This window comes from Anomalospiza imberbis, chromosome 9, assembly GCF_031753505.1.
Source record: "Anomalospiza imberbis isolate Cuckoo-Finch-1a 21T00152 chromosome 9, ASM3175350v1, whole genome shotgun sequence".
Classification (NCBI taxonomy): Eukaryota; Metazoa; Chordata; class Aves; order Passeriformes; family Viduidae; genus Anomalospiza; species Anomalospiza imberbis.
Window position 1 is genome coordinate 10475939 of NC_089689.1, and position 24386 is coordinate 10500324.

A 24386-nucleotide genomic window follows, 5' to 3' on the forward strand; every position below is an offset into this window, starting at 1 on the left:
CAAGTACCCCAGCTCTTTCAGACTGCACTTAGGTTGGGATGCTCTTCATACACCTTCAGCTGAGCTCCCCACCGCTAAACTAGAATGGGGGGGACTAGAATAAGCGCAAGTATCCAAACTCGATCTTTTGCAGCGTTTGTGGTATTTCTCTGATTGAGCTGGAAACGTTCAGCTGCTACAAGGCCGTAAGCGCGGGCGGGAGCGCCGTGACGAGCCCGAGGGGCCGCGGCCGCCCCCGTCCCTCAGCGCACATTTGCCGCCCAGCGGCGGGGGCGGAGGGAGCGAGCCCCGGGCGGAGCGAGCCCCGCCGCTCCCCGCCCCTCGCCGCCGGGCGGGCTTGGGCCGGCCCTTGCCTGCTCTTCCCTCCCCTGGCAGCTGCGAGCGCTGGCAGCATCGCGGGCGCTGTCTCGTCCGCGCCCAGCCGGCGGGAGTCGAGCGACGCTGTCCGTCTGTACGCGCTGCACGGCCCGACATGTTCCACCTCCTGCGGGGCTTCCTTCTGCCGGCGGCCGCCTGCGACGGGAACAGGGATGGCGAGTCCCGGTACGCCAACCTCTTCCGAAAACTGGACCTCAACGAAGACGGCAGGGTGGACATTGCCGAGCTCCAGACGGGCCTCCGGGCCATGGGCATCCCTCTGGGGAAGGAGGCGGAGGAGGTAAGCGCGGGCCCGCAGCCGCTGCCGAGCGGGCTCCGCCGGCGCCCCGCGGCCGTGGGAGGGGAGGGCGAGGCGGGCCCGGCCGCCCCGCCCGCCGCTCAGCCCGAGGGACGGGGCGCGGCCCGGCCGGGGCTGCGGCGCGCCCGGAGCCGCGTCCGGCGGCTGGGGGCCGCTCCTTGATGGAGGCGGCCTCGGGCCCGGCCTCTTCCTTCGCCGGGCCGCAGTTCCAGCGCCAGGGGCCGTGTTGTGCAGGCACGCCCCGGGCTGTAGGCGAAGGGTCCCGAGCGCGTACAGCTGTCGGCGGTTCCTCTGCCAAGTGGGTTTACTCATCATGTGTGGACTTTTGACACGCTTTGACTTCTTGTTGAGTGATACTCGATAGCACATTCCTCTTCCAGCGCGATAAAGGGCGGTAATTTACAGCTTTTGTCCGCCACTCCACCCATGCATAATCTGGATCAGAGTAAATTAGGGTTTGCTTTGGGCAGCAGGTAGCTAAAACCTGCATAGCCGTAGGTTGCAATTTCAGAACTAGTTATTTAAGCTAAACACACAGACATGGCAGTTATTCTTCTTGGCATGGACTGTTGTCAGATATCGAGGCCCTTTATTAGAAAATGCACACTTGTAGCAGTGGCCGTGAAACCGACAGTGCCGAAACTCTTCGTGGTGTGGCTTCTGCAGTGATCCGTTGGACTGTTGCATTCCTTTGTCCCTTGTATCAATGCTGTGACCTCAGAAGTCAGTAAAACTTAAGTCATCAAGAATTCCAGTGTGATTCAGGCTTGACCTGTTACCTGGAAGAGAAACTTCTCTTTCCTAATTATTTTCAGTAATCCCCAGGGATCAGCATATAAAATCATTTAATACACAATTCTGTGGGCACAAGTGTTTGTGTGGTAAGGCAAGTCTGTGCTGACAAGACACACGTGGGTTCATTTAGGTTGAGCAGGTACAAATGAGAAGTGTGGGGGAAACAACTATTGTAACAATTCTGTTTGTTTCAGTTTAAAGAATGATTCCAGGGCATTCCACTACTGTGCCTGTACTAGCTGTTGCATACTTTCTGAAGGAGGTGCAGGAAAAGGAACTTAAATTTCAACTCCATTGTTAAAAAGTATTTTGGGTCAATAATTCAGTGATCTTATGCTGACTGTGTGACAGTTTTTTCCTGTGGTCTGGTTATTTCATCTCTGTTTTGCCTCCTTCTGTTATATTTAATTCTCTATACTTAAGAGGAAAAGTATCCAACAGGCCTCTTAAGTTGAATGGTGTTTATTCAAGAGTATAAATGAAAGCACACTTTCACTTCAGTGTTGCTGCTGGTTAAAATCATCTTTACAATAGCACCTTTTGTGTTCTTAGGCTTTTGCAATTAAAGGAGGCACAGGTTGGCCTTTTTGGTTATCCATGAGAGTTGTCAGTGTTCAGAGCATGCTAGCAATGAACTCCAGTCACAAATTTTAGACACATTGTTGTAAACCTGTTGTACCAGTTTGACTGTAACAATCTGGGGGTTTTACTTATATTGAACAACAGGGAAACGGGTGACCAAGTAATTTTCTGTTGTTTAACAAAGGTGGTCTTCCCACATAATTCACTGAAAGCCCTGGTATGCTGCTGAATATTTGAGCAACTAAGAACTGAAGTTCTATGTTCTTTCTCAGAACCAGTGATCTTCATTAGTCGTGCACATCTGAGTAGGTGTCAGATTATTCTCAATTGCTTCAGGATAAACTGAAAGGGATACCCATGAAACAGACATACCTGGATGTAATAGAGAGCAGGAACTGCTGCCTTAGTTGTTAAAGACACACAGAGTAAACAATATAAACTGTGAGTCTTCTCATTTGGGAGAGGTGGAAGAATTGTGCAGGGAAACTTCTGTGTGCTCACTGTTTTTACACTAGGGGGGCACAGTTGGAAGCAGACACTAGAGTAGTGCTGTGTACCTGTTAATAACTTGACTTCTTGTAATAGGAGAGCCTCAGTAAGTCTTGCCTTCTGCCTTTTTGTGGCTAATCTGCTTCCTGTACTTTCTTGCAGCTCAATGCTGCCTTCTCCCACTTCAAGCTCTAAAGTGATGTTCAATTAATTTTTCTTACTGCTTGGTGAAAAGGTATTTTACTAATGAAGTCAGATATTGAATCATCATATTTGGAGAGGCAGAAGTAGCCTTATAATTACTAATAACTAATGAGTAAGGAATTGAGACATAAAAATATTATACAATGGGGCAAAGTGTTAGCTACTGAACTGCTCAGCCCTGCCAGCACAGTGGCACCATGGCATGGGCAGAGCTTGGGATATCCTAGAGCAAAGTCAGTTTTGGTGCCTCATGGGAGCATCAGAGACTCGAGCCTCATTGTGTTGATGCTGGTCTGTGTTAGGTTTTCAAAAATCTCTTGCAAGGCTGGCTTCCAACACATAGGATGAAATCCATATACCTGGGAGTGCTGGCCATTGTCCTTCTGAGCTGCACAGCTGCTTTCTGGCTAATGTGTGGAAAAGAGACTGTTTGAGTGTCCCTGGGTTTCACTGCAAAGTCAGTTGGTTGATCCAAAGTTGTACCACCCTCACACTCTAGCGTTTGTGCTGCTAGTACTGTTTTGCTCTTTTAAGTTTTTGCAGTTCCTGTCTAGAAGGAATATGCATGTTTTTAAAAGAGACAAAGCTACTGTCCCTTTGAGTGATAGACTACAGGTATGCACCTCCCATCAGCTGTGAACCTGTGTGCTAAGCTTTGGAGGTGGCTTGTATCTCCCTCTAAGGAAGAATAATTTTTCGCTCATAGCTCAACCTGACAGAACCTCCTGTCTCTGTTCTGCTTGACCTCGTTTTTGGCAGTATCTGACAGACATTTTTAAATGGAAAATCTGGAATGTGTGCTGCTTGGAGGCTGCCAGGGTGACTCCTGTTTCATATTGTAGGATATTACCTGCCAGGAATGGGTTACTTTGCAAAGCTTTGCAGAAGATTCCTGACATGATGTGTCATTATCTAAAAAGGAGGAATTCAGGCTGGTAACTATCAAATGTTGCTCTACAAGCAATATTAACAGCTATTGTACAGTGACTTTGATAAGCAGGGACACAAAATAGATGCTGGGATCAGATCACAAATGATCTCATGCTGTGTCTTCTGAATGCCGTGAGTCTTGTAGGCGGGAGCACCATAAATGGTGTGAGTGGTTGGATGAAGTACTATTTTTGTTCATCCTTTCCTTCTCTGCAATCAGTCCTTACAGTAAATCTGTAGGAGGTGAACCCCATATTTCAAGCTTCAGTTTAGGATAGGAACAGCCAAGTATTCAAATTCAGGTACTATTTATACATTGAGTTCTGGACTAGGAGTAGGAAGACATTACTGAAATGAATAACTACATTCTGGAACCACTGTAATGATCTTATTTGGACTAACTCTCTTAACTTTTTGACATAAGCCTTTGGTTACATTAAAGCTCTTTTGGATAAAGAAACAGTGTGAGGAGACACCTCTGTGTGGTGGAGACAGGGCCTAACGAGACTAAATTTGCAACAATCAGACTATTGTCTGTTTAGCGTACTTGACTGTTTCTGAAAATTTGAGTCCAATCATGTCTAGAAATTCTCAGAACACTTGAGGTATGTTTCTGCATTTAAACCACAGGAAATTGAGAATTCTGCCAAGTGAGGCAGGCCCCTGTGCTGTGTTCCACTGCTGTGTCTCAGCATGGGGATGGGTGAGAGCGGCCCAGGTGTGTATTGTTTCCTTCTGTGCTTTTCTCTGCCCTCTAAAACCTGCAGCTAGATAGTGCTTCAGAGCTTGAGCTTTCCCTAGCAGTTCTTAGTCCAGAAAGCACACACTTGTTTAGTGACTGAGCTAAATATGTCCTTAAATATTTCTCCACTGCTTTATTAAGATTCTTGCACTTATTTTAATTTTGGTAACTTCCCCTATGTGGCAAAATTAGAAGGGTAGTAGACCAAGGTAATTGAAGACTCCTTAATCACGTTGTAGCTTGGCTAGAAACAGAAGAAACGGTGTTTACTTTGCCAACTTGGAGGAAGATACATGGGTATCTTGTATCACACTGTATCTACTCTTAGACTTTATCATACCTGATACGCAGATCCACAGTCTTAAAACCGTCAGTACTTCCCTGTCTCTGTGTCATTCTTTATATGAATTGAAGCTTTCTCTCACCTTAAGAGTTTGCCCAAAACCTGGTATTACAGATTTAGAGTAGTCTGGCATCTTCAGCTTTTTATCAAAACAGATATCATGTCATGTGATTGTAGAAAACTGGAACCATTCCGTTCCTTTGAACTTCCCTTTCCTGGTCATAATAGATGTGATGATTATGACTGGTTATGGGGACGTAATTGTAAAGTACCACAAATATCTTTGGCAGTGTGTTCAATTAGTAAATTTGAAATTGAATATATTCAATTTACTTTGCTTCCATTGTAAGCAAACATGTAAAGCATTATTTCATTTCTATGTGTACAGCTTCAGAAGCTTTTAACTGATACATGCTGTAGTCTCCAAGTCTCCATATGAAAGAGCAAAATGAATCTTAAATCTGTTTTCATAACACTTTAGACATCCAAGGAGGTAAAATGAATTATTTTTTAATACTAACTTGATAGGTTTTTTTCTTGAACAATGACAGGGTACAGTGAATGATTAATTCTTCCTCCTGTTGCTGCAAAGTGCAAGAATGCCAAGAATTCCCAAATATGGGAAGCCTCACCTCTGAAACCTCTCTTAACTGCTGTGTTGAAATACTTTGCTAAATCCCTGTCTTGAGACTGCAGTGTGTCCCAGGTGAACAAACAAGGGAAACTGTTAAATCTTTTGAAGTTACTATGGCTGGGATGCCTCAGTAGCAGAGTTGTCCTATTTAATGGGAAAACTCAGTCTACCAAGTATGCTCAAAGTCAAAAATACTAGTGTAACTTGCAAAGAATGCTGAATGAAAGTTCAAAGGATAGTTTGCATCTTCCATGTATGCTGTTTCAGATTCTTGAAATTTAATTCATAGCTATGAGTTGAGAGAGTTTATCCAGGTCCTGAAGGAGCAGCCTCTGCAAGGCATTTTGGGAGAGCATACTTGCGCTTGCATCTTGTCCTTTTTTGTCTCGTTTTCTAGAGATTCGGTTAGCTGAAATGGACCAGGGAGAAGATCTCTGCCAGTGCTGTGCTGTTTCAGGGCAGAGCAGTGCTTAGGACAGGGAACAGGAAGAGGAAGCTCTGCAGCTGATGGCAACATCTGCTGCTGTCAAGGGTGCAAGTCTGCTGTGCTGGAGTGGGGGGCTCCTACTGTCTGTCTGTAGCAGGTTTAAAGGGCCTGCTCGGATACTGTTTACTTGTTGGTAGTATCCTTTGGGAGGCAAGAGAGTAAAAACGAATGCTGAATTTGGACAAGTTGTGAGTGCAAATTCCAGTGTTACTCCATGCTGTGCTGGGTTTCTGGAGATGAAGTGTCAGTCTAGTTCATGTGTTATGGGGCCCACTGGGCTATAATGCTGTGTGAACACATCCTCAGGCCCTGTCCCTTTATGCTGGATTTATCTCCCAGCTGATGTAGTTTGACAAGGCTGACTTTAGGAATCTTTGCTAGTGATTTTGGGTTACCATAGTCTGCATAAATTTGTGTAGTCTTAGCAGATATAAATAGGAAAAGGACTATTGTCTGTTATGTGTCCAGTAAAGGGAGAAGTGTTGTGTATACTTCAGTTGTGATTGATTTAATAATCAATAATATTACAGCTGAATAACTGAAAACTGTAGACTGCAGAGCTATGTGAATGGCTAAAAAAATACTTAAGAGGGAAAGAATTGAAAAAGAGGAAAAATATCATGATTGGCTTTATATATAGTAACTCTGATTTTAAAAGCAAATGTGAAATTTGCTTTAAAAGCAAATGTGAAATATGAAGTGTGAATATCTAAAGACATGATGATGTTCTTACTGTGGTGCCGGAGTTCTTTTTATGCTGCATTTGTATTTGTGCCCTTTGGAACTCTGGTAGCAGATTGCAGGACACATAATTGCTACTTGCAATTATATCTTGAAGTGCTGTTTTATGCTTGGGTCTTGTAGATAGCATGATAAGAAGCAAGTAACTTCTTGATGAATCATTTCCTATTAAATATTCTTTACATTATATTAATCAGCTGAAATAACAAGCTATTGTTGTTGAATAGATTGGTAATCCTTTGTACTCGGCAGCCCCACCTTCTATGCACAGTTCAATTTTGTAAACAGAATGTGAAGGCTCATGCACAATACACAAATAATGATACTAAATAATGTAAAAATTGGACTGCGAATTTAAAAGAAAAGTCTATATAAAACCATCAAGATTTCTAGTGTATTGTGTTCATTGTCTTTACGTTATAGCCATGAATGTGTTAAAGTTCATAACTTTGGCACAGATCAATCTAATAATTCATCAGGACACTTACAGAGAAGGGTAGGGAGTTTTTGATGTGTATATAAAGTCTGTCTGTAATTTTTTTTAACAGACCTGCTGACTGACTTACATTTCCACACCAAATACAGAGGTCTTCTGACAGAGTAGGAATTCAACACTGCAACATGATTTATATAATGGAGAATTAAAAAAAAATACTTCAGTGTTCCAGTCTCCTTGTGGCTTCTTCTGTTGGTGTTACTTGGTTGTGCAGGACTTGGAAAGTAGCTGTATTAACAAAATATGCAACAGAAAAAGAAAAAAACCAGTAGAATTATGAAGAAAAGAAAAGAGGAGGAAAGACAAAGGTGACAGTGACATGACCAAATAGATTAAAATGCTCCTGTGCTGACCTGTTTGTGTGAAGGCCTGTAGCATTAAAAAGAAAGATGACAGAATCATAGCATTGTTTGGGTTGGTAGTGACTTTTAAAAGGTCTTGTAGTCCAATTCCCCTGCAATAAGCAAGTCTTCAACTATATCAGGTTGCTCAGAACCGCACCCAGTCTCACCTCAAATGTTCCTAGGGGTGGATCTGCCAGGCTCTGGGCAACCTGTGCCAGTGTTCTACCACCCTCATAGTAAAAAACTTCTTCCTTATATGTAATCTAAATCGACAGCCATTACATTTAAAACAATTACTCCCTGCCCTATTGCTACAGACCCTGCTAAAATGTTTGTCTCTTTTATAAGGCACTTTAAGTACCAACAGGCTGCAATAAAGTCTCCCTGGAGCCTTCTCTTCCTCACTCTGAGAAACTCCAGCCTTTCCTCATAGGCACCTCCCAGGAGAGGTGCTCCTGCTCTCTGATCATCTTTGGGGCCTGCTCAGGCCCCTTTGCACCAGGTCTGTGTCTTTCCTGTGCTGGGGACCCCAGAGTTGGATACAGTGCAGATACAGGTGGGGTCTCATGAGGGCAGAGTAGAGGGACGGGAGCTCCCTTGAGCTGCTGGTCATGCTTCTTTTTCTGCAGCCCAGGATATGATTGGCTTTCTGGGCTGCAAGCACACATTGCTATAGCTCATGTCATCATCTAAACTGTCTTCCTATATCTGTCAGTAATTAACAATTCTTTATGTGGTAATCATATCATTTTACCCAGTGAATTATCCTTACTGCTTGGGGTTAGTTTTTAGACAATGAGAAAAGAAATGGTGCACCTTGAAGAATAAACAATTGGATCTGAGCCTTCATAAAGGTGAGGTGATCCCACAGTAAGGCAGTAACAAGAAATGGCAGGTTTTATGTGGCAGGCATGCCAAACATTGTTTCCCAGGACTTGTGAGTGAGTGTTGGCACCTTGGTTGGTTCCTGCTGTATTGTAAGCATGCCTATTTTAAAATGCATCCAGTTCTCCTCCATCTGAGAAGCTGGTGACCCAGGCACTGGCAGCGTGACAAGTGGCTGTAATTATACAAAATCTGGTAGCATATTAAATGCAGAAGAGCAGAGCTGGATTCAGGGTTGAACTGAAATGGGGAGTGATTGACTGATGGAGTAGTTTGCACGTGAAGGTTGTGGAATCTCCTTTCTTGAAGGTGTCCAAGACTCAGTTGGATGTGGTCCCACACAGCCTGATCTAATTAGACATGCTTTGAGCTGGGGTTCAGTTCAATGGACTCCAGAGGTTCCTTCCAAGTGAATTACTATTTGATGCTGTGAAGGGGCAGTTTGTACCGAGGACTTAGTGTGCCAGGGTCCCCACAGAATCCAGAGGTGTCTTCTTACTGGCTATGCCCAAGGAGTATGGAATCCCCCAAGAGGAAGTTTCTGCCCACCAAGGAGAATATAAGCTTCTTTCAGTGTTCCTGTTAGTTCCACAAACTTGCAAATTACTGATTTTAATCTGTAACTTTAGCACCTACATAATTAGTTCACTTCACAGACAGCAAGAGGCTTTTGTTTGCATGAGCTTTTAGATTTGTACTGAGAGAAAAACATGTGGCATATGGTTTTGTTCCCTGTCATTTCTGTTCTGCTTCACTGAGAGTGGCTGAGACTGACTTGAAGTCTGGAAAAATAACTGTCAAAACAAAAGTAGGAAGTGGAGAGTATGTTTGTGCTTACCATTTTCTCATTGTTGCAATATGGAATCCACTTCTTTGGCAGATGAACTGAAAGGTGCCCCCCTTCAGACACAGAAATCTGCTCTCTAAACTTCCTAGGAGTTCCTGTTTTCTTTGGCTCACATCATCCTCTGCAGTGGAGGTTTTGCAATTATAATTTAGTTCAAGTTTCGTCCTATCTGTGAGACAGAAAACCACTTTCCTTGTTCTGCATTTTGGTTTGTGTAGTTCAGGTAGCAATAGGAAACAGTAGCAATTGGTGTTGAGTAGAACTGACACGAAGTGATTACAAGTGTCACATAAATCACCTCTTCTCAGGAGGGCATGGGAGCCCAGCGGGATGCTCAGACTCTGCAGCATGAGGTGCCCTGAGTGGAGTAAAAGATGGCTTGAGACTGAGTGCCTTTGAGAGGGGACTCTTCAGACTAGAGTAATTTTTAATGGTTGAGTTTAGTTGGGTTTTTGTTTGGATTTTTTTTTTTGAATGATTAATCTACTAGCCTTTCTTAATTTCTTGCTAGAAGGTTGTGGTCAGGACTGTATCCATAAATATCTATAAATGTAAACTAACTTTTTTTTTGTAATGGAAAATCTGAACAGCTCTAACCATATTGACAGAGGCATGAAACTGAATTGATGACTATATCTATCTGTGCTGACAGGTTATGAATAGAAATTACAATCAAGCTGGACTTATGACTATAACAAGAACACTGTTTTTCAAAGCTGAGACCAAATAATAGTTACCTGAATATGTGGTATCTTGAGTTGATTTTTATTGTGCACAACTAGCTGTATTATGGGAGGTAAATTACTCATTTCACTGTGGCATACCACATCATTTTGCTCCATTTCATTGAGAAATCCTTGATAATCTTATAAATTTTGGTTTTTTGAAATGAAATTTTAAAGTACTTTACTTTTTGTATAGGGAAAGGGAAGATGAAGGAGGCAACATAAATGTATTTAGATGTCTTCAGTCTTTTTCAGACCTCTGCAACAAATACACCAGTTTTCTGCTTCCTTTGTGTTTAGTTTCTGTGGCCTAGAACTTGTTGGACTTTGGTCTTTTGAGGACCTCTGCTAATTAAAGAGGAGTAAACAAACTTAAAACCAGATTTTGCAGATTAGAACAGCCATTCAAATCTTGTTGAGGGTTACTTTATTCAGAAACTACAGTTGCACAAGGCAGTCTGCTGAATAGAAGATGCGTGGAAGAATTTTTGGCCCGTGCTTTACGCGGGAGCTGCAGCGCTGCGGAGCTGCAGTTAGTGAGTGCCGTCAGGCTGGTCTCCTGGCTGGTACCGAGTGCTGCCCCCCCAGGATTTTGCACACTGAGAGCACCCACAGGGACCAATGTCCAAAGGAGGGCATAAGACCTCGTTTTCCCTTGATTCTTGTGTTCTAGAGCAGGGTTCTGGGCTGGTGTCCCTGCTGGCTCCCTGCACATCCTGCCCGAGGAGATGGCAGTGCTGCGGCAGCGCGAGGAGCGATGGCAGCGGCTGTGGCCCCACTGCGGCCTTGGCTCTCCGTGCCCAGTGCTGCCGTGTAAAGCCCAAGCTCCTAAACCCTGCAGAGCTTCCCTGGGCTTTGCCTTGAGCACCAGCCCCAGCAGTTACAGCCTGCTGCTTGCAGGCTGCTGTAATTGCCCTTCTCTAAGGAGTAAGTTTTCACACATGGAGATGGTGAAGTTTCCTGGCCCTTTGCTGGTGAAGTGTCTGCCTGGGCTGTGTTTGAGACTTGTTTCCTGCAGGTCTGGCAATTGCATGCCATGCATTCAGTGCATAGGTAATTTTACATGAAGTGTTTCTATCTGCAGGACAGTTCCTAGGAAGCACATGCAAGAAAGGAAGTGTGTTTGTATTTGTTACGAGTTTATTTAAAATTGTGGTCAGGGCTTCTGTTTGAAGCAGAAAGCTGTGTTCTCTTGAATGCTGAGGGCTGCAGGTGCCAGTGGGGCAAGATCTTTGTAATTTTTTGGTTAGCATTTAAAGAGTTAATTGCTGTTTGTATTCTTTATCTTTATAATTTATAATTAATAGATCACTTTATTAAGATGATAGTCAAGGTTCTGCTTATTTTACTGACAAATTTCATGTACAGGAAACTCACAGGCTTAAACTTGTTCTCTCTTGGGTTTTTCTCCTGTCCCCCATGTCTTCCACAAATTATTTGATACCTATAGGTATAATTTGCCTGTGCTGGTAAGAAAACTTAAAATTTCTGCACAGAAAAGTTATGTAAATAATAAATAATGCTTTCTTAAATATATATTTGCTGCCAAGTGTTTTCTCTCCCTATGCAAATATTGAGTGTGTTAAATTCTGAAAACAAAATTATGTTTTGTGACCTGCTGTAATTTGGACAAATAAAATATTCATTTTTCTCTCAATAGAAAATTTTTAAAGCTGGGGATACTAACCAGGATGGACAGCTGGATTTTGAAGAATTTATGCAGTATCTTAAAGAACATGAGAAAAAGATGAAACTGGCATTTAAGAGCCTGGACAAAAACAATGATGGTATACCTCAATTTATTTTATTTGTTCAAACATTGTCTGAAGAACCTGCTTTAAAAGTAGTGTAACTTACATTTGTCTGACTGGAAAAAAAAGTTGTGAATATTAAATCCTTACTACTTTTCCTTAATATGATCATAATTAAAATTTGCTATAGATTTAAAAAAAAATAGTCTTTATTCTTTCTATTTTCTCCAGGTACACTGAACTGGGGCTCCTTGTTCCCCAAATGGAGAAACTGTGAAGAAATTTCTGACTATTTCTAGATATTAAAGATGAACCAGTTTTTAACTAACTGTGTTTTTGCATCCCATTTGCTTTGTCCATGTAGTATGCAATGAGCTCCAAGGTGCTAAGTTTATTAAGATCCACATTTTAAATATGTATCATCTTTATTTTAATGTTTCAAGGAAAAATTGAAGCCTCAGAAGTTGTCCAGTCCCTCAAGATATTGGGTATAAACATTTCAGAAAAACAGGCAGAAAAGATCCTGCAAAGGTCAGGAATTATTCTTTTTTGAGGCAGCTTAATCTTCCTTGTGTTGTTAATTTTTATATTTTTCTATTTCAGAGAGGGAAATAAATGGGATTATGGCTTTGAAAGGTGTTGGTAGTTACTATTGGAGCATTTGGTTCTGGGAGGAGAATGTTACTTTATTTCTCTGTAAATGTTGTTGATAGAAAGAAGCACTGTATTATGTTTTTAAATGGAATAGGACAGATGCACTTGGATAAGAGAAGCATAGTATTGAAAGGCCATGGCAGATTCAGCCTTGAAGTCACTATATGGAATTTACAGTCAGCTGTTACTGATGTGATAACCCAAGTTAAAAAAAAGGGGGGGAGGGGGAAGAAAAAAAAAACACAGAACAAAACCCCACCATGACTTATTTCCTTATATAGTTTTGTTCAATTTCTTTTCAGTATTGATGCTGATGGGACAATGACAGTAGACTGGAATGAGTGGAGAGATCATTTTATGTTTAATCCAGCTACAGACATTGAAGAAATAATTCGATATTGGAAACATTCCACTGTAAGTTCAACTTCTCTTTTAACCTAGTGCAGCTCTTAAATTCATCTCTGCTGTGTTCATTTGTGATATTGAGTACAACAGCTTCACACTAGTTATATTTCAAGCATATCTGTATTGTTTGGTTTTCCTTTTCACTTCTTGCTCTCCCATTTACAAGCAGGATTGCATCAGATGAGTTCCTTCTGAATGAACAATGTCACTTAAACTTTGCCAATAATTATCAGTAATTCTTAGGACAGATCATCTTCCTCTTTTGGAGATATTTCACAGAAAAATAATAACCAGAATATTAAATATTTTTCTTTGCACATTACAGTACGATTTGATTTGTTGAAACAACTTATATAGACATTTTAACTGTTTCTTATGTTGAAATTAGTATCTGCAGTTATATAGTATCATTATTATCATAAAATCACTGGTGTCTTGACTGGTGATTTTCTATGCACATCGTGCTCTTTTGTGCCGTAGAATTTAATTTAAACATACAGAATACAGCAATAGGTTATCCATTGTGCTGAGAAATTTAAGTTTTTATTGAATGGAGCTGTTAACACCTCAGTGACTGATTTTTAAGAACAATAATAAAGTAAGTAAACCAACAGTAATCCTGTTTGCTAAATATCCTTCCTGTAGATTATTGAAGGAAATAAAGTAAGGTTAGATGCCTTTGAATATAGTGAGACCATTTATATCTCCAGGGATTAGTCAGCATTTCCATAATAAAAAACAGTTTATGAGATCTGAGAGCTTTGAGTGTTTGAAACTGCACAACCTCAGTTCAGGAATGCTTGCCAAAAGGCAGTTAGCTCCCTGTTTTCTGAAGAAAGCACTTGAAACACTGCTATGAGGTCAAATAGTCCTGGTCCCAGCTTAGTTGAAAAAAACTTGGCTTTAATAAAATGCTCCTTACTATTATTAAACATAAGATCTGTAGTTTTCTTTTTTTATTATGGAATGTCATTAGTTGCCCCCAAGAAATAACTGAAGGAGTCTCCTGTGATCTTAGTGTTACAGTCAGCTGATGACCCAGTTATCACAGCAGGCAAAATCCAGCAACACAGCTGGTCTTTGAGATAAGAGCAGATGTGAGACCTCCCAGTCTGGCTGGCATTTACAGACAGCTCTTACAATTCTGTTTTTATTATACAATTGCTATCAGACTCTTCCAAGCAGATAGCTACAATGGCATAGAATTATTATGGTAGCTGTGGCCGTTTTGTTACAAACACCCTCAAATTTATCTTTTCCTTAGTTGTGTTTAGGTCTTAAACACAAGGTTTAAACCCTGGTAGATCTGCATAATATCTTTTAGAACACTGAATTTATGTTTTGAGTTTTGATTGATCTTTTGATGTTTCCATAGTTGAGCAACTGATGACACCTCACTTTGAAACCTCAAATGCAAGAAAGATAAAAGGATTTTCCAATTAATCTCTTCTGTGCTCAATATCCAGAATAGCTGTTGCTTATCCTTTTTGTTCAGTGGCTATATTTACACTCTGCAATTTTTGTCCCAAATGACCAGGACAATTTTCTGTCTACTAACAGAGAGAGCATGCAGCATAAATTAGGGATATAATGCCTACAATTAAAATCAATGGTAGTTCAAAGGTTTATCAGTTAACACACTTTATGGTTAGTACTTATCAGTTATTAATACATTTTTGTTGTATTTATACATTTAATTTATGTGTAATAGCAGATTTGCATTATCTACAGTGCACTTTTTCTCATGTATCATGATTATAGGTTACACTTAAGAGCAAAAGTGACATGTGAGATTTCATAGTGTTGTCTTAGTTTTATCATGAAAACCTATATTAATGTTATTTGATCAAATCCAATGGCAATACAAACATGCCCCCCCTTTTAGTGAAATGTCAAACTTTTATAGCTGAAAAAAGTAATTGGATGTGTCTTTGAGTATAACTGATGATAAGAAAATCTATAAGGCATCTGTCAAACTGTTCATTTGGTAGGATAATACACAGCAGTCACTGGAAATAGAGTATTCTGATACATCAGCTGTTAAAACTCTGCTTTAAAATGTTGGGGAGTGAGGGAGAAGGAGACATCCCACATGTGTGAATAAATTACCGTGAGAAAAATCTCTTGTTAGCAACCTTAGGAGATTACCAAACTAATCCACAAGACTGTCTGGTGAAAGGTTAGCTGCAACATTTAAGCATTTGAGCTTTAGTGCTGACTTTAAAGGACTACTGATCATGACAGAATGTCTTTGCTTGGGCCATACTCAAGGAGGAAATTTGTCATAATTTTTAATGATGATGGTGCAGTCTTTGAAATGGTGGGTCTGTGGGTCTGTGCTGTTATTGCTCAATATCTATGTAGAAGTCAAAGTTACTTTTCATTGAAAAACAATGCATAGCAAGTTAATTATAGAGTGTAAATTAGAGATTTTTTTTTTAACTAGCACTTTATTTGCGCATTCTTAGGTAGTATATTAATTTGGAGTTAGAACTGTGGATAAAACTGAGGTGATGGAAAGAGATAGTTATTTGCACATCTTTGCTTTGAATTCATAAAGGTATTGGATATAGGAGACAGTTTGACTGTTCCAGATGAGTTCACGGAGGAAGAGAAAAAGACTGGGCAGTGGTGGAAGCAGCTGTTGGCAGGAGGAGTGGCTGGTGCTGTCTCTCGAACAGGTACAGCACCCTTAGATCGCCTTAAAGTCATGATGCAGGTAGGTGTGATGTTCAAGAATTTCTTGGTTTCCAGTGTATCACTTCAGTTTTTAGAGATCTGTTGGGAAAAAATTGAGGGGGCCAAGGTCAGCATTTAAATTGCGGAGGTCTGGCTATGTTTTGACAATTTCCATTTTTTGTGTTCATAAAAATGGTATTTTATAGATGTGGGAAAAAATGTAAGCAAAATGTTACAGTACTTGTGCTACCAAAATTAGATTTTTTCAATAGTGCATATGGTTTTGCTAGTTGATATATTTAATCAGTTTAATACTGATGAGTTTTATAATCTAATCAGACCAATGTTCTGTACTGTGACTTTGGCTTTGGTTTTTTTTTTTTTAGGTTCACAGTTCAAAGTCAAACAAAATGAATATAGCCAGCGGTTTTAAGCAAATGTTGAGAGAAGGTGGTGTCCGATCCCTTTGGAGGGGGAATGGTGTAAATGTTGTAAAAATAGCTCCTGAAACAGCTATTAAGTTCTGGGCTTATGAACAGGTAGGATGATAAATCAAGAATGAAAATAATGCTAAAAAAAGTCCTAAATCTCTCTCAATGTTCATTATTAGCACTGTTGTATTATATAGGACTTGTTGTTGTAGTTGGGGATTTTTTCATATGAATTTGAGTCGCTTTCAGATTTAAAATAGTCTATAGAATACTTGCTATTAGGCAGATTTTACTGTTGTATTATAAGCAGGGCAAATAAATTACATGTGTTACATGTTTTAAACTGTCCACATGTGGCTTTGTGTGGAGTACTGCATTAATATCTAGATTGTTGCTGCAAAGTGACAGTAGGCAAAAACTTGGCATATTATGCTAGCTGAACTTACAGGGGATTCATTTAAAGTCAAATATCACAGTGCTATGTATGATGCCCTCATCCTGGATTTCAGAGTTATATTTACCTCTGAATCAGCTTTAAGCATCATGTTAAGGCCTAATCCTCCTTTGGAAAATGAACTCCCATTCTGGTGTATCTAAATGAGCTTTATTTTTGCTCTGTGAGGCATGCTAGTGCCTCAAGTAAGACCAAATGAGCACACAGCACATCTCTGTACAAGGAGGAGATAAAAACAACAAAATAGCAAATAAATGTGGGGATGTTGCAAGACTGAACAGCAAATTTTGGTGCCATAGAGTAACTACGGGCACGTTATTCTTCACTCATGGAATGACACAGTGTGTACAGTGCTCAAAGTGCTTCTGTGAAATTGAATCTGTGCTTCTGTGAAATCTTTCATTCTTTGATTGCACAACTGGATCTGCAAGGGAATTTGGTTCCTCTGTTTTCTGGAGTTCTTAGTGTAGGTACCCTTGAGCTGGCTGTTTGCAGAACCACCTGATGGTACTGTGGGTGACTGAGGTATTTAATCTAAGAGTTCTTGCAGGCTTGAATGCTTACTGTGCTCTGGAGAATCTTTTTGGGTTAGCAAATGTGACTGTAAATACATGAAAAACTAAGAACAGGCATGCTCTTATGTTCTTATGCTTGAAAAGACATTTTGTACTTGCCTTTTATAATAACTCTTACCACTCCTAAAAAAGGTGTGTTTGTGTTTTAACTATACAGTATAAGAAGATACTTACTAGGGATGATGGAAAGTTAGGCACTGTTGAAAGATTTGTATCTGGTTCTTTGGCTGGAGCAACAGCACAAACTTCTATTTACCCCATGGAGGTAAGAGAATCTGCTTCCATTGCAGCCTGTAAAATGTTTGGTTTCTTTCCTAAGTAAAGCCCATTTTGTTCTTGAAAATACTGTAAAAATTCTTCTCTAGTCTGATACCTTAATTTATTTTTACTTTGGACTTCCTTTCAGACTTTCAGTGGTAGGCATTTTAGAATATATTAGGTTCTAAATGATTCTTATAATGTTTTGCTTTATAATATTTTTAAAAACAATATTTAAATAAAACCTAGTGCAAGAAAAAAGATTATCCAAGAACATTTAAAATTCAGCATGTATTGAAGCATTTTGTAAGTCGGGCATAAATCCATTTCCTGCTATATCTAAGCAAGGAATAGTCTTGTCTGGACAGAGCTGAAGTTCTCTTGTGTTATGATGGGAAGCTGTGTCTGATGTGGGGAACACGGTGGGGGAAGGATGTAACATTTACAGCTCAGGCTGGGTGGCTTGGCTGCTCTTTCCCCTGTAGGACATACCTGTAGGTGGTACTACACACTGCAATTTAACTTGTGTTAATATATTAACTGCTCCAGTGTAAGTGTTACACACCATTTCACAGAAACTGCATCTATTTTCGTTACTACTGGTTCTCCAGAAGGTTTATCATTTGTGCAGATCCTTGTTGGAATAGATGTTGGGGCTGGGACTAAACCAATACCAACATCAAGTTTGGTAGAAATGGTAAATGTAACCTAAATAGCTTTTTCATGGGTAGGAATGGAATGGAACTGTTTTCATTGCTGAGGTAATAATGATCTCTTTAAAGAGCATCCTTGCTGTTCCAGAGGGTGAATCCCAGCTGAGCTGAGTACAGAGATGGGTTAAGTTAGGGAAGAACTGAAACATGATGTAGATTGTCTGGATTACACTGATCAGTGGAGACAAGGGAACTGTTCTACAATATCTTCTGGTCTTCCTCACAAAGATATGGTACTGTCCTAGAAGTGGTTTTAGGATGTTTCTAAATAAGAGAGAAAAGCCAAGTGCCAGGAAATTCCTGAGGAAAATGCAATCTTATGAGGCTAATAGTAGACCAAATTGTTGCTCAGGAAACTTCCTCTGTGGTTTCTTTTGGATGCTGTTACTGATTTCTTTATCCTAAGATGCAGTACAGACTTGCTTGCATTATTAATCAGGTGCTGGGTTTCAGTAGTGAGACATAATTATTCCTTACATTCCTCAACTACCTCTTTAAGTGTCATACTTTTTGAAATATTTTCTTAATATGCTTTAGTGTTCCCAGACCAAAAGTATCATCTGCTAGCATGTTAGTACTGTCACACTGAATATTGCCTACACTGTTGCCTTCAAGTTGATCAAATAACTGCCTGTTTCAATCAAGAAAATAAAGCTAAAATTCAATTTTAAAAGGCTAAGAATTTGTAAGCTAGTGTATAGTAATGTGTGGTGCTCTGCACTAAGGACAGAACTTGAAGAAGCCTGCTGCTAACAATGCTTATCAGTAATCAAAACAGATTTGCAGCACCAAAGTGCAAAGCAGTTCTAGGGAATTCAATAAGCAGAGATATACTGTGTATCTAAAATAGATTAATAAATAGATATGGAAGTAAGGCTGCTATTTTTTTTTCTTTTAGGTTTTAAAGACCAGGTTGGCTGTGGGTAAAACAGGGCAATATTCTGGGATGTTTGACTGTGCTAAGAAGATTTTAAAAAGAGAAGGTCCAAAGGCCTTCTACAAAGGCTATATTCCTAATATTCTCGGTATAATTCCTTATGCTGGCATTGACCTTGCTGTTTATGAGGTGAGTTTAGATCACTGAATGCACGTAGCTGTCATTAATTAATTTACAAAAAACGTAAATAGAATGTTTGTAGTATTGTACTATTACAGCTGGTTCAATTTTAAAAAGACAAATGAGAATTTCCTCTAATGTTACTAGACATCAGTGTTTCTGTTTGCCCCTCTTGAGGAATGCCTGGGCAGACAGGCCCTTCCATGCAAGGGTACCAAGCAGGAAATGTGCTATGGGAGGGTTATACAGGCCTTGGCAGTACCACAAGCTTTCATACTTACCTAACCTTTTTAGACTGGAACATACCCGTTTTATAGGAAATATGTGCCTTTAAAAGGATATTCATATCATGATAGTTTATACTTTTTTTTCTGCCAGTTGTTAGGTTTATGAGTGGATTATATTAACTTGAATTCCTTCTGTGTCTGTGCATGTTACCAGAATTCTTTCTGGCTGACGCAGCTTTTCTGAGGCGCATGAAACACTGCTGTCTTTCCTTTCCAGAGAAACTGGCACCTGTTTCACCCACCAGAAGTGCTGAAAGTCTTTTATCTACCTTAGATAATACATGTTGCTTCAAAGTGTCTTAAATAACTCAGACACACAGGCTAATTTTTTTTCTGGTCTAGACAAATCTTTTTTTGACACTGCATTAGCCATCACCAGAACTGTTTGAACAAACACTTTCAAAACTATATGGAATTTCTTTTCTGCAGTTTGCATTCTTGTTTCTGCATGGGATGATGTGCACAGATGTGTGAGCTTCTGTTGCACTCTGTGGGGTGCTGAGTTGTTTGCCTCCTCCTTTCCCCAAAGGACTACAGGTGCATGGGCCCTTTCCTGCTGCTGGATCTTTCAAGGATTTCTCTTCTAGGTACTATTGTAGTCTGGTTCTTCTAACTGTTGTAGTCCGGCTGAAGCCCTTCCCTGTGTGCTAAGGTGTTTACCTGTGTACTTCAAGCATGTAGGACTGGCTCAGTGAAATTGCTGCTTTTCAGGATTGAACCCTTAGGATTTGTTATGAATAAAGAAGCACTTGTTTACCTTTTTGAATGTAAATCTCTTGTCTTACTGTTTAATTTTGTCCCTTGGCAGCTCTTAAAGAGTACATGGCTAGAACACTATGCATCGAGCTCTGCAAACCCAGGTGTTTTTGTACTGTTGGGGTGTGGCACCATTTCCAGCACGTGTGGGCAGTTAGCCAGCTACCCTCTCGCTCTTATCAGAACACGCATGCAGGCTCAAGGTGAGTTCTCTTTCCTGAAAATGCTTCTGTGTGGTCACATGAAAATTGTATCATGAGGGATAGCTCTAGCAGAGACATAGGAATAATAAAAAAAAAAAAAACAAACCCAACAACTTGAAAAAACTAAGGAGGTAGCTGGAAAATTCTTAATGTTGGTCCCTTCTCCCTCTTACCCCCAAAACTATTGTTCTTCATACTCAATTTAAAAAGCAACATTTCAAGAACTGGTGCTTTGTATATTCTGGGAGCCACATTCCATACAAGACTACCAGACACAGCCCCTGTCATAGTCTGGAAGCACTCTTCTAAACTTTACAATGTTTTCTAAATTTTAGAGATTAAATGATACAGCTTGAATTGTCTTGTGAGGGTAGACAGCATGTTTGCTCTGTAAGACATTTCAATGGCATAGTTTCATAGTTGAGGTTTTTCCATAGATAGGTTTCTGCACAGACTTAAGGATGGGAGCCTAGATTTCCAAAGGAACATTATCCATAGGTGTGGATAATGCTTTCCACTGGGATTTAGACACATGGATATCTCCCAAATGTCTGGGATTAAAAGAGCTCTTTTCAGTGGACCTGAGATGTGATCCAGGTGTTTGAGACTTGCTCGAGATTTTTAATATTACTAGAACTGTTTTATAACACATTCTCTTTTTGTTCTAGCCTCAGTGGAAGGAGCTCCACAGCTAAGCATGGTTGGTCTCTTTCAAAGAATTGTTGCTACAGAGGGACTCCGAGGACTTTATAGGGGCATAGCCCCTAATTTTATGAAAGTGCTTCCAGCTGTCAGCATCAGCTATGTTGTATATGAAAAAATGAAACAGAATTTGGGAATAGCTTGAAATGAAGGAAAAAGGTGAGATGCTTCTAATGCTGTTGGAAACACCAGAACAATAATGTTTTCTCAAGTAATCTGCTCTCACAATTAGAGACAGACCTTTATAGAGAGATGCTGCGACTTCCACATTTGCCCTTAAATGGGAAGAAACTTTCTTAAATTTTAGTTCACCATTTTTAAACAGATACCTATATTGCACTTTAAAATGTCACTGAGTTGAAAAAAAAAATCCAGAAACTGTCTTTAAACCAGAAGTATGTTTTTATTTTTAGGAAATCATGCATATTTTACTTATTGGGGTTTTTTTAACTTGTCCTTTCAAAATCTATATTTGTCTTGGATGAAACCAAAGGTAGGAGAAGTTTTTACTGCCTTGATACTGAATATATGAAAGTGACTTTGTGTTTTGTCATGCTGCCTACACTCAAGCAATTCACAGGCGACATTTTGCATGCCTAGAAGTGAGCACTTTGGTTATTTTTGAAGACTGAATGTTAAGTTCATAAGAAATAGCATCTTGGATGCACACAATGATGGAATAACACATTAAAATGTAGCCCATCACCTTTGTCTTCAGGCAAACCTTTTTTATTTTTCATTTTTTAAAGAGCCTGAGAAACTGCTGTTCTGCAGTGTCAGAATACCTCAAGTGGATTTACACGGTATTTTTGTAATACAATCAGCAATTTTGATAACTTGCTTTTCATTGCACTTGTAAATGTCAGCACCATTAACCATGGCAAAATTTGGGTTAGAGCTGCATGTTTTATAGGATGGTAATAGAAAGGAACAGAAAAGCTCGGATGTTAGATCCATTCCACACAAGTGCAAGTTGCTATTTAAAAACAGGATGGAGGATCCAGTAGGAAGCTGGTAGTAGTTGCAGGACAGCCAATGGCAGAGCTGTTCATAGCTCTGGGAACAGGAATGCTTGTCATTTTGGACTCTCCATTCTTTCCCTTATTCAGAGGGCTACAACCACTCTGTGCTTTTAGCCAGCAGAGAATTGCATTATTATGTAAAGGTTTTTTTACAGTTTTGTTGTGCGAGATCAGTCTTCTGTGCACGTTGGCTGTGGGTGTGAAATTGGGATAATAAAATACTGAAGTGTTTTGTCCAGGCGACCAAGTGGCAGTGCTGACCTCAGGTGCCCGTCAGATTGGTGTTAGTGTAGCATGCAAAGCATGCATACAGACCTGTTGGTGCTTGAGAAAGAGCTCCTCCTCAAAAAACAAAGCAGCCCTTCCTCAATGCAGAACAATAGGTATTTCCATGTACAAGTCCTTCCAAAGTGACTTTTTTTTTTTTTTTTTGTGTGTATGTGGAGGGGCACACAGTTGCCTTCAGGCCTGAACACTGAAATAGAGTAACAATTATTACCAGACTCATTTGTTAGGCTTTTTCTGCTTTCTGTAATGTGTACTGTCTTAATCTTGGTAAATTTGAGATTATACTTACCTTGACCTTCTAAATGCAACTGCTCTTAGACCACTTTCTGAAATTGGATTACTGAAGGAAGAACTTTATTCTGTTAAGACAATTAAGGGTCTTCTTTTTAATTTTCTTTTGGGGGGGGGGCAGGCATGAGGCGTGTATTTTTTTTTTTTTTTTCTTTTTTCTTAAGCAGAAAAATAAGCAAGTAAGCAAAAATAACTGCCTGAATCTCCCTTGTTCTACATATGCTTTGGGCCATATTTTTCAAACAGCAGAGACATGTAAATTTATGTTCAGTTCTTCCATGGCTGGTGTTTATTCTCCATAAACTGACACATAGCAATTCCATAAAATCTGTATTATAAATTTTTTTATCACATTTCAGAAAATGGCAGCTCTAGCTGTATTTTGGCCTTCCCTTTGGGGAAACGTTGGACTTTGCACTTTAAAAAAAATCATTCTATCCAAATCATTTATGTGTATAATGCCTTCCTGATCTAAGGTTTTTTTTTTTTTTTGTTTTGCCAATATCTTTGTACCTTTGTGGGATTTGTGAGATCAGTTGCTGGTAATTTTGTTTGACTGTGACCAATGAGCAAATGTATTGTGTGTATGATATAAAGATGACTTTAGCATTTCTATCTTCCAGACTTGTTCCATTTATTTTATAGTGTGCAAGTGCCATTCTGAGTATTGAAATCATCATGACCTTTTCAAATGTTGGAAAGATGAGCTGTTTCAGATTTGATTTTTTCATTATGTGCCTTGATGATGACTATGTTCAATTGTGTATTCTTTGTCTCTTAAGTGTATGTTTACCTTTCTAGCTCCATAAAACTACCAGTTCCTAATAAATCTTTGTTTCCTTATCTGGTTGGAGTGTGCTGATGTGTTTTTTTCAAGGTCTGATAGATGACACTTCTTTATTGCATTACATGCATAATACTCCATGTAAAAAATGGAGGCAATTGATCTAAAAGTAGGTTTAAGACTAGACTGTGCTTTGCTATTACACTGATACTTGAAAACAGTTTGAGATAAGTCGATTGTCATCCTGTTTACAACTGTCTCATTGCTTAATGGAAGAGCACATGTTTAATATTTTTGCTGTTCATTGAACAGTATTTGTCAATAATTTGCTTCTGTGTATGTTGTGTGACAGAACTCTTAATAATCAGGGACAAACATACTTGCTTGTATTACTGCCGATCTTGCTTTGTTGTTAATCTTACTTGTTAGCCAAAGGATCAATATAAAATCTTTTCAAGGTAATTGACTTAATTTACTCTGCATGTGTAGTATGGCTATGCTACTAAAAGCTTGTTAGCAGCCAGCTTTGATGACTCCTTTTGAGGTTTTCACACCAGTCCTTCAAATGTTAAAGATAGTTATAAACAAATTAGGGGAAGCTTTTCTTGTCTCTGCTGCAAATACAGTTCTTTTAACATAAGATTTAGAAGTTTTCTTTTAAGTAATGGAAGAGGTAGATGCACAGTGTATGATTCCTGACTAAGTGAACAATTTGATATTCAATTTGACTTGAGGCAAGAATGCTTTTAATTGCAAATGCTCTGCAGGAAGAGCCCAGAAGGGAAAGGGAAAGATTATTTGTTTTTCCTTCAAGATGTATGTGGAGTGTGACAGCTATTCAGTACCATTAACGCTAGAAAACACTGCAGAAGTGGCATGAAATCTAAAATAGTGCTGCTAGTGTGTGTCTTTCCCTCTTGATTGTGGTGGGCTTCCTGGCAGGATATGCCTGCTGCAGAGGGGGCATTCCTTACAGTGGCACCAGCCAGGGCCCAAGCTGCCTGGCACACCTGCTCATGGACAGCACACACCTGTGTGTTGAAAGCCCCTTGGCAGCTTTTCCTCCTGCTAAAGAATGCCTGGTGCCCAGCACTCCCAGGTGAGACTGGGTGTGGGCCTGCCTGGTGCCCAGATTAGCTTTCAGAGGCCCGGCCTG

At 39.9% G+C, this 24386-nt stretch overlaps 1 protein-coding gene across 1 annotated transcript; it reads left to right on the forward strand.

Moving 5' to 3' along the window:
* The first annotated feature begins 326 nt into the window (after positions 1-326).
* On the forward strand, positions 327-23293 carry SLC25A24 (solute carrier family 25 member 24). The gene is made up of 10 exons (XM_068199652.1): positions 327-658; positions 11581-11707; positions 12115-12202; positions 12628-12739; positions 15291-15449; positions 15796-15948; positions 17027-17134; positions 18739-18906; positions 19993-20143; positions 20812-23293. Exons 1-10 carry the CDS (start codon positions 473-475, stop codon positions 20988-20990), a joined length of 1431 nt encoding a protein of 476 aa, XP_068055753.1. The 5' UTR covers positions 327-472; the 3' UTR covers positions 20991-23293.
* Positions 23294-24386: the final 1093 nt, after the last annotated feature.

Coding starts and splice junctions, on each gene's coding strand:
- SLC25A24 (XM_068199652.1), top strand. CDS start 473: ATGTTCCACCTCCTGCGGGGCTTCCTTCTGCCGGCGGCCGCCTGCGAC. Junction 17,135..18,738: donor CTTCTATTTACCCCATGGAG/GTAAGAGAATCT, acceptor TTTTTCTTTTAG/GTTTTAAAGACCAGGTTGGC. Junction 20,144..20,811: donor AACACGCATGCAGGCTCAAG/GTGAGTTCTCTT, acceptor TTTTTGTTCTAG/CCTCAGTGGAAGGAGCTCCA.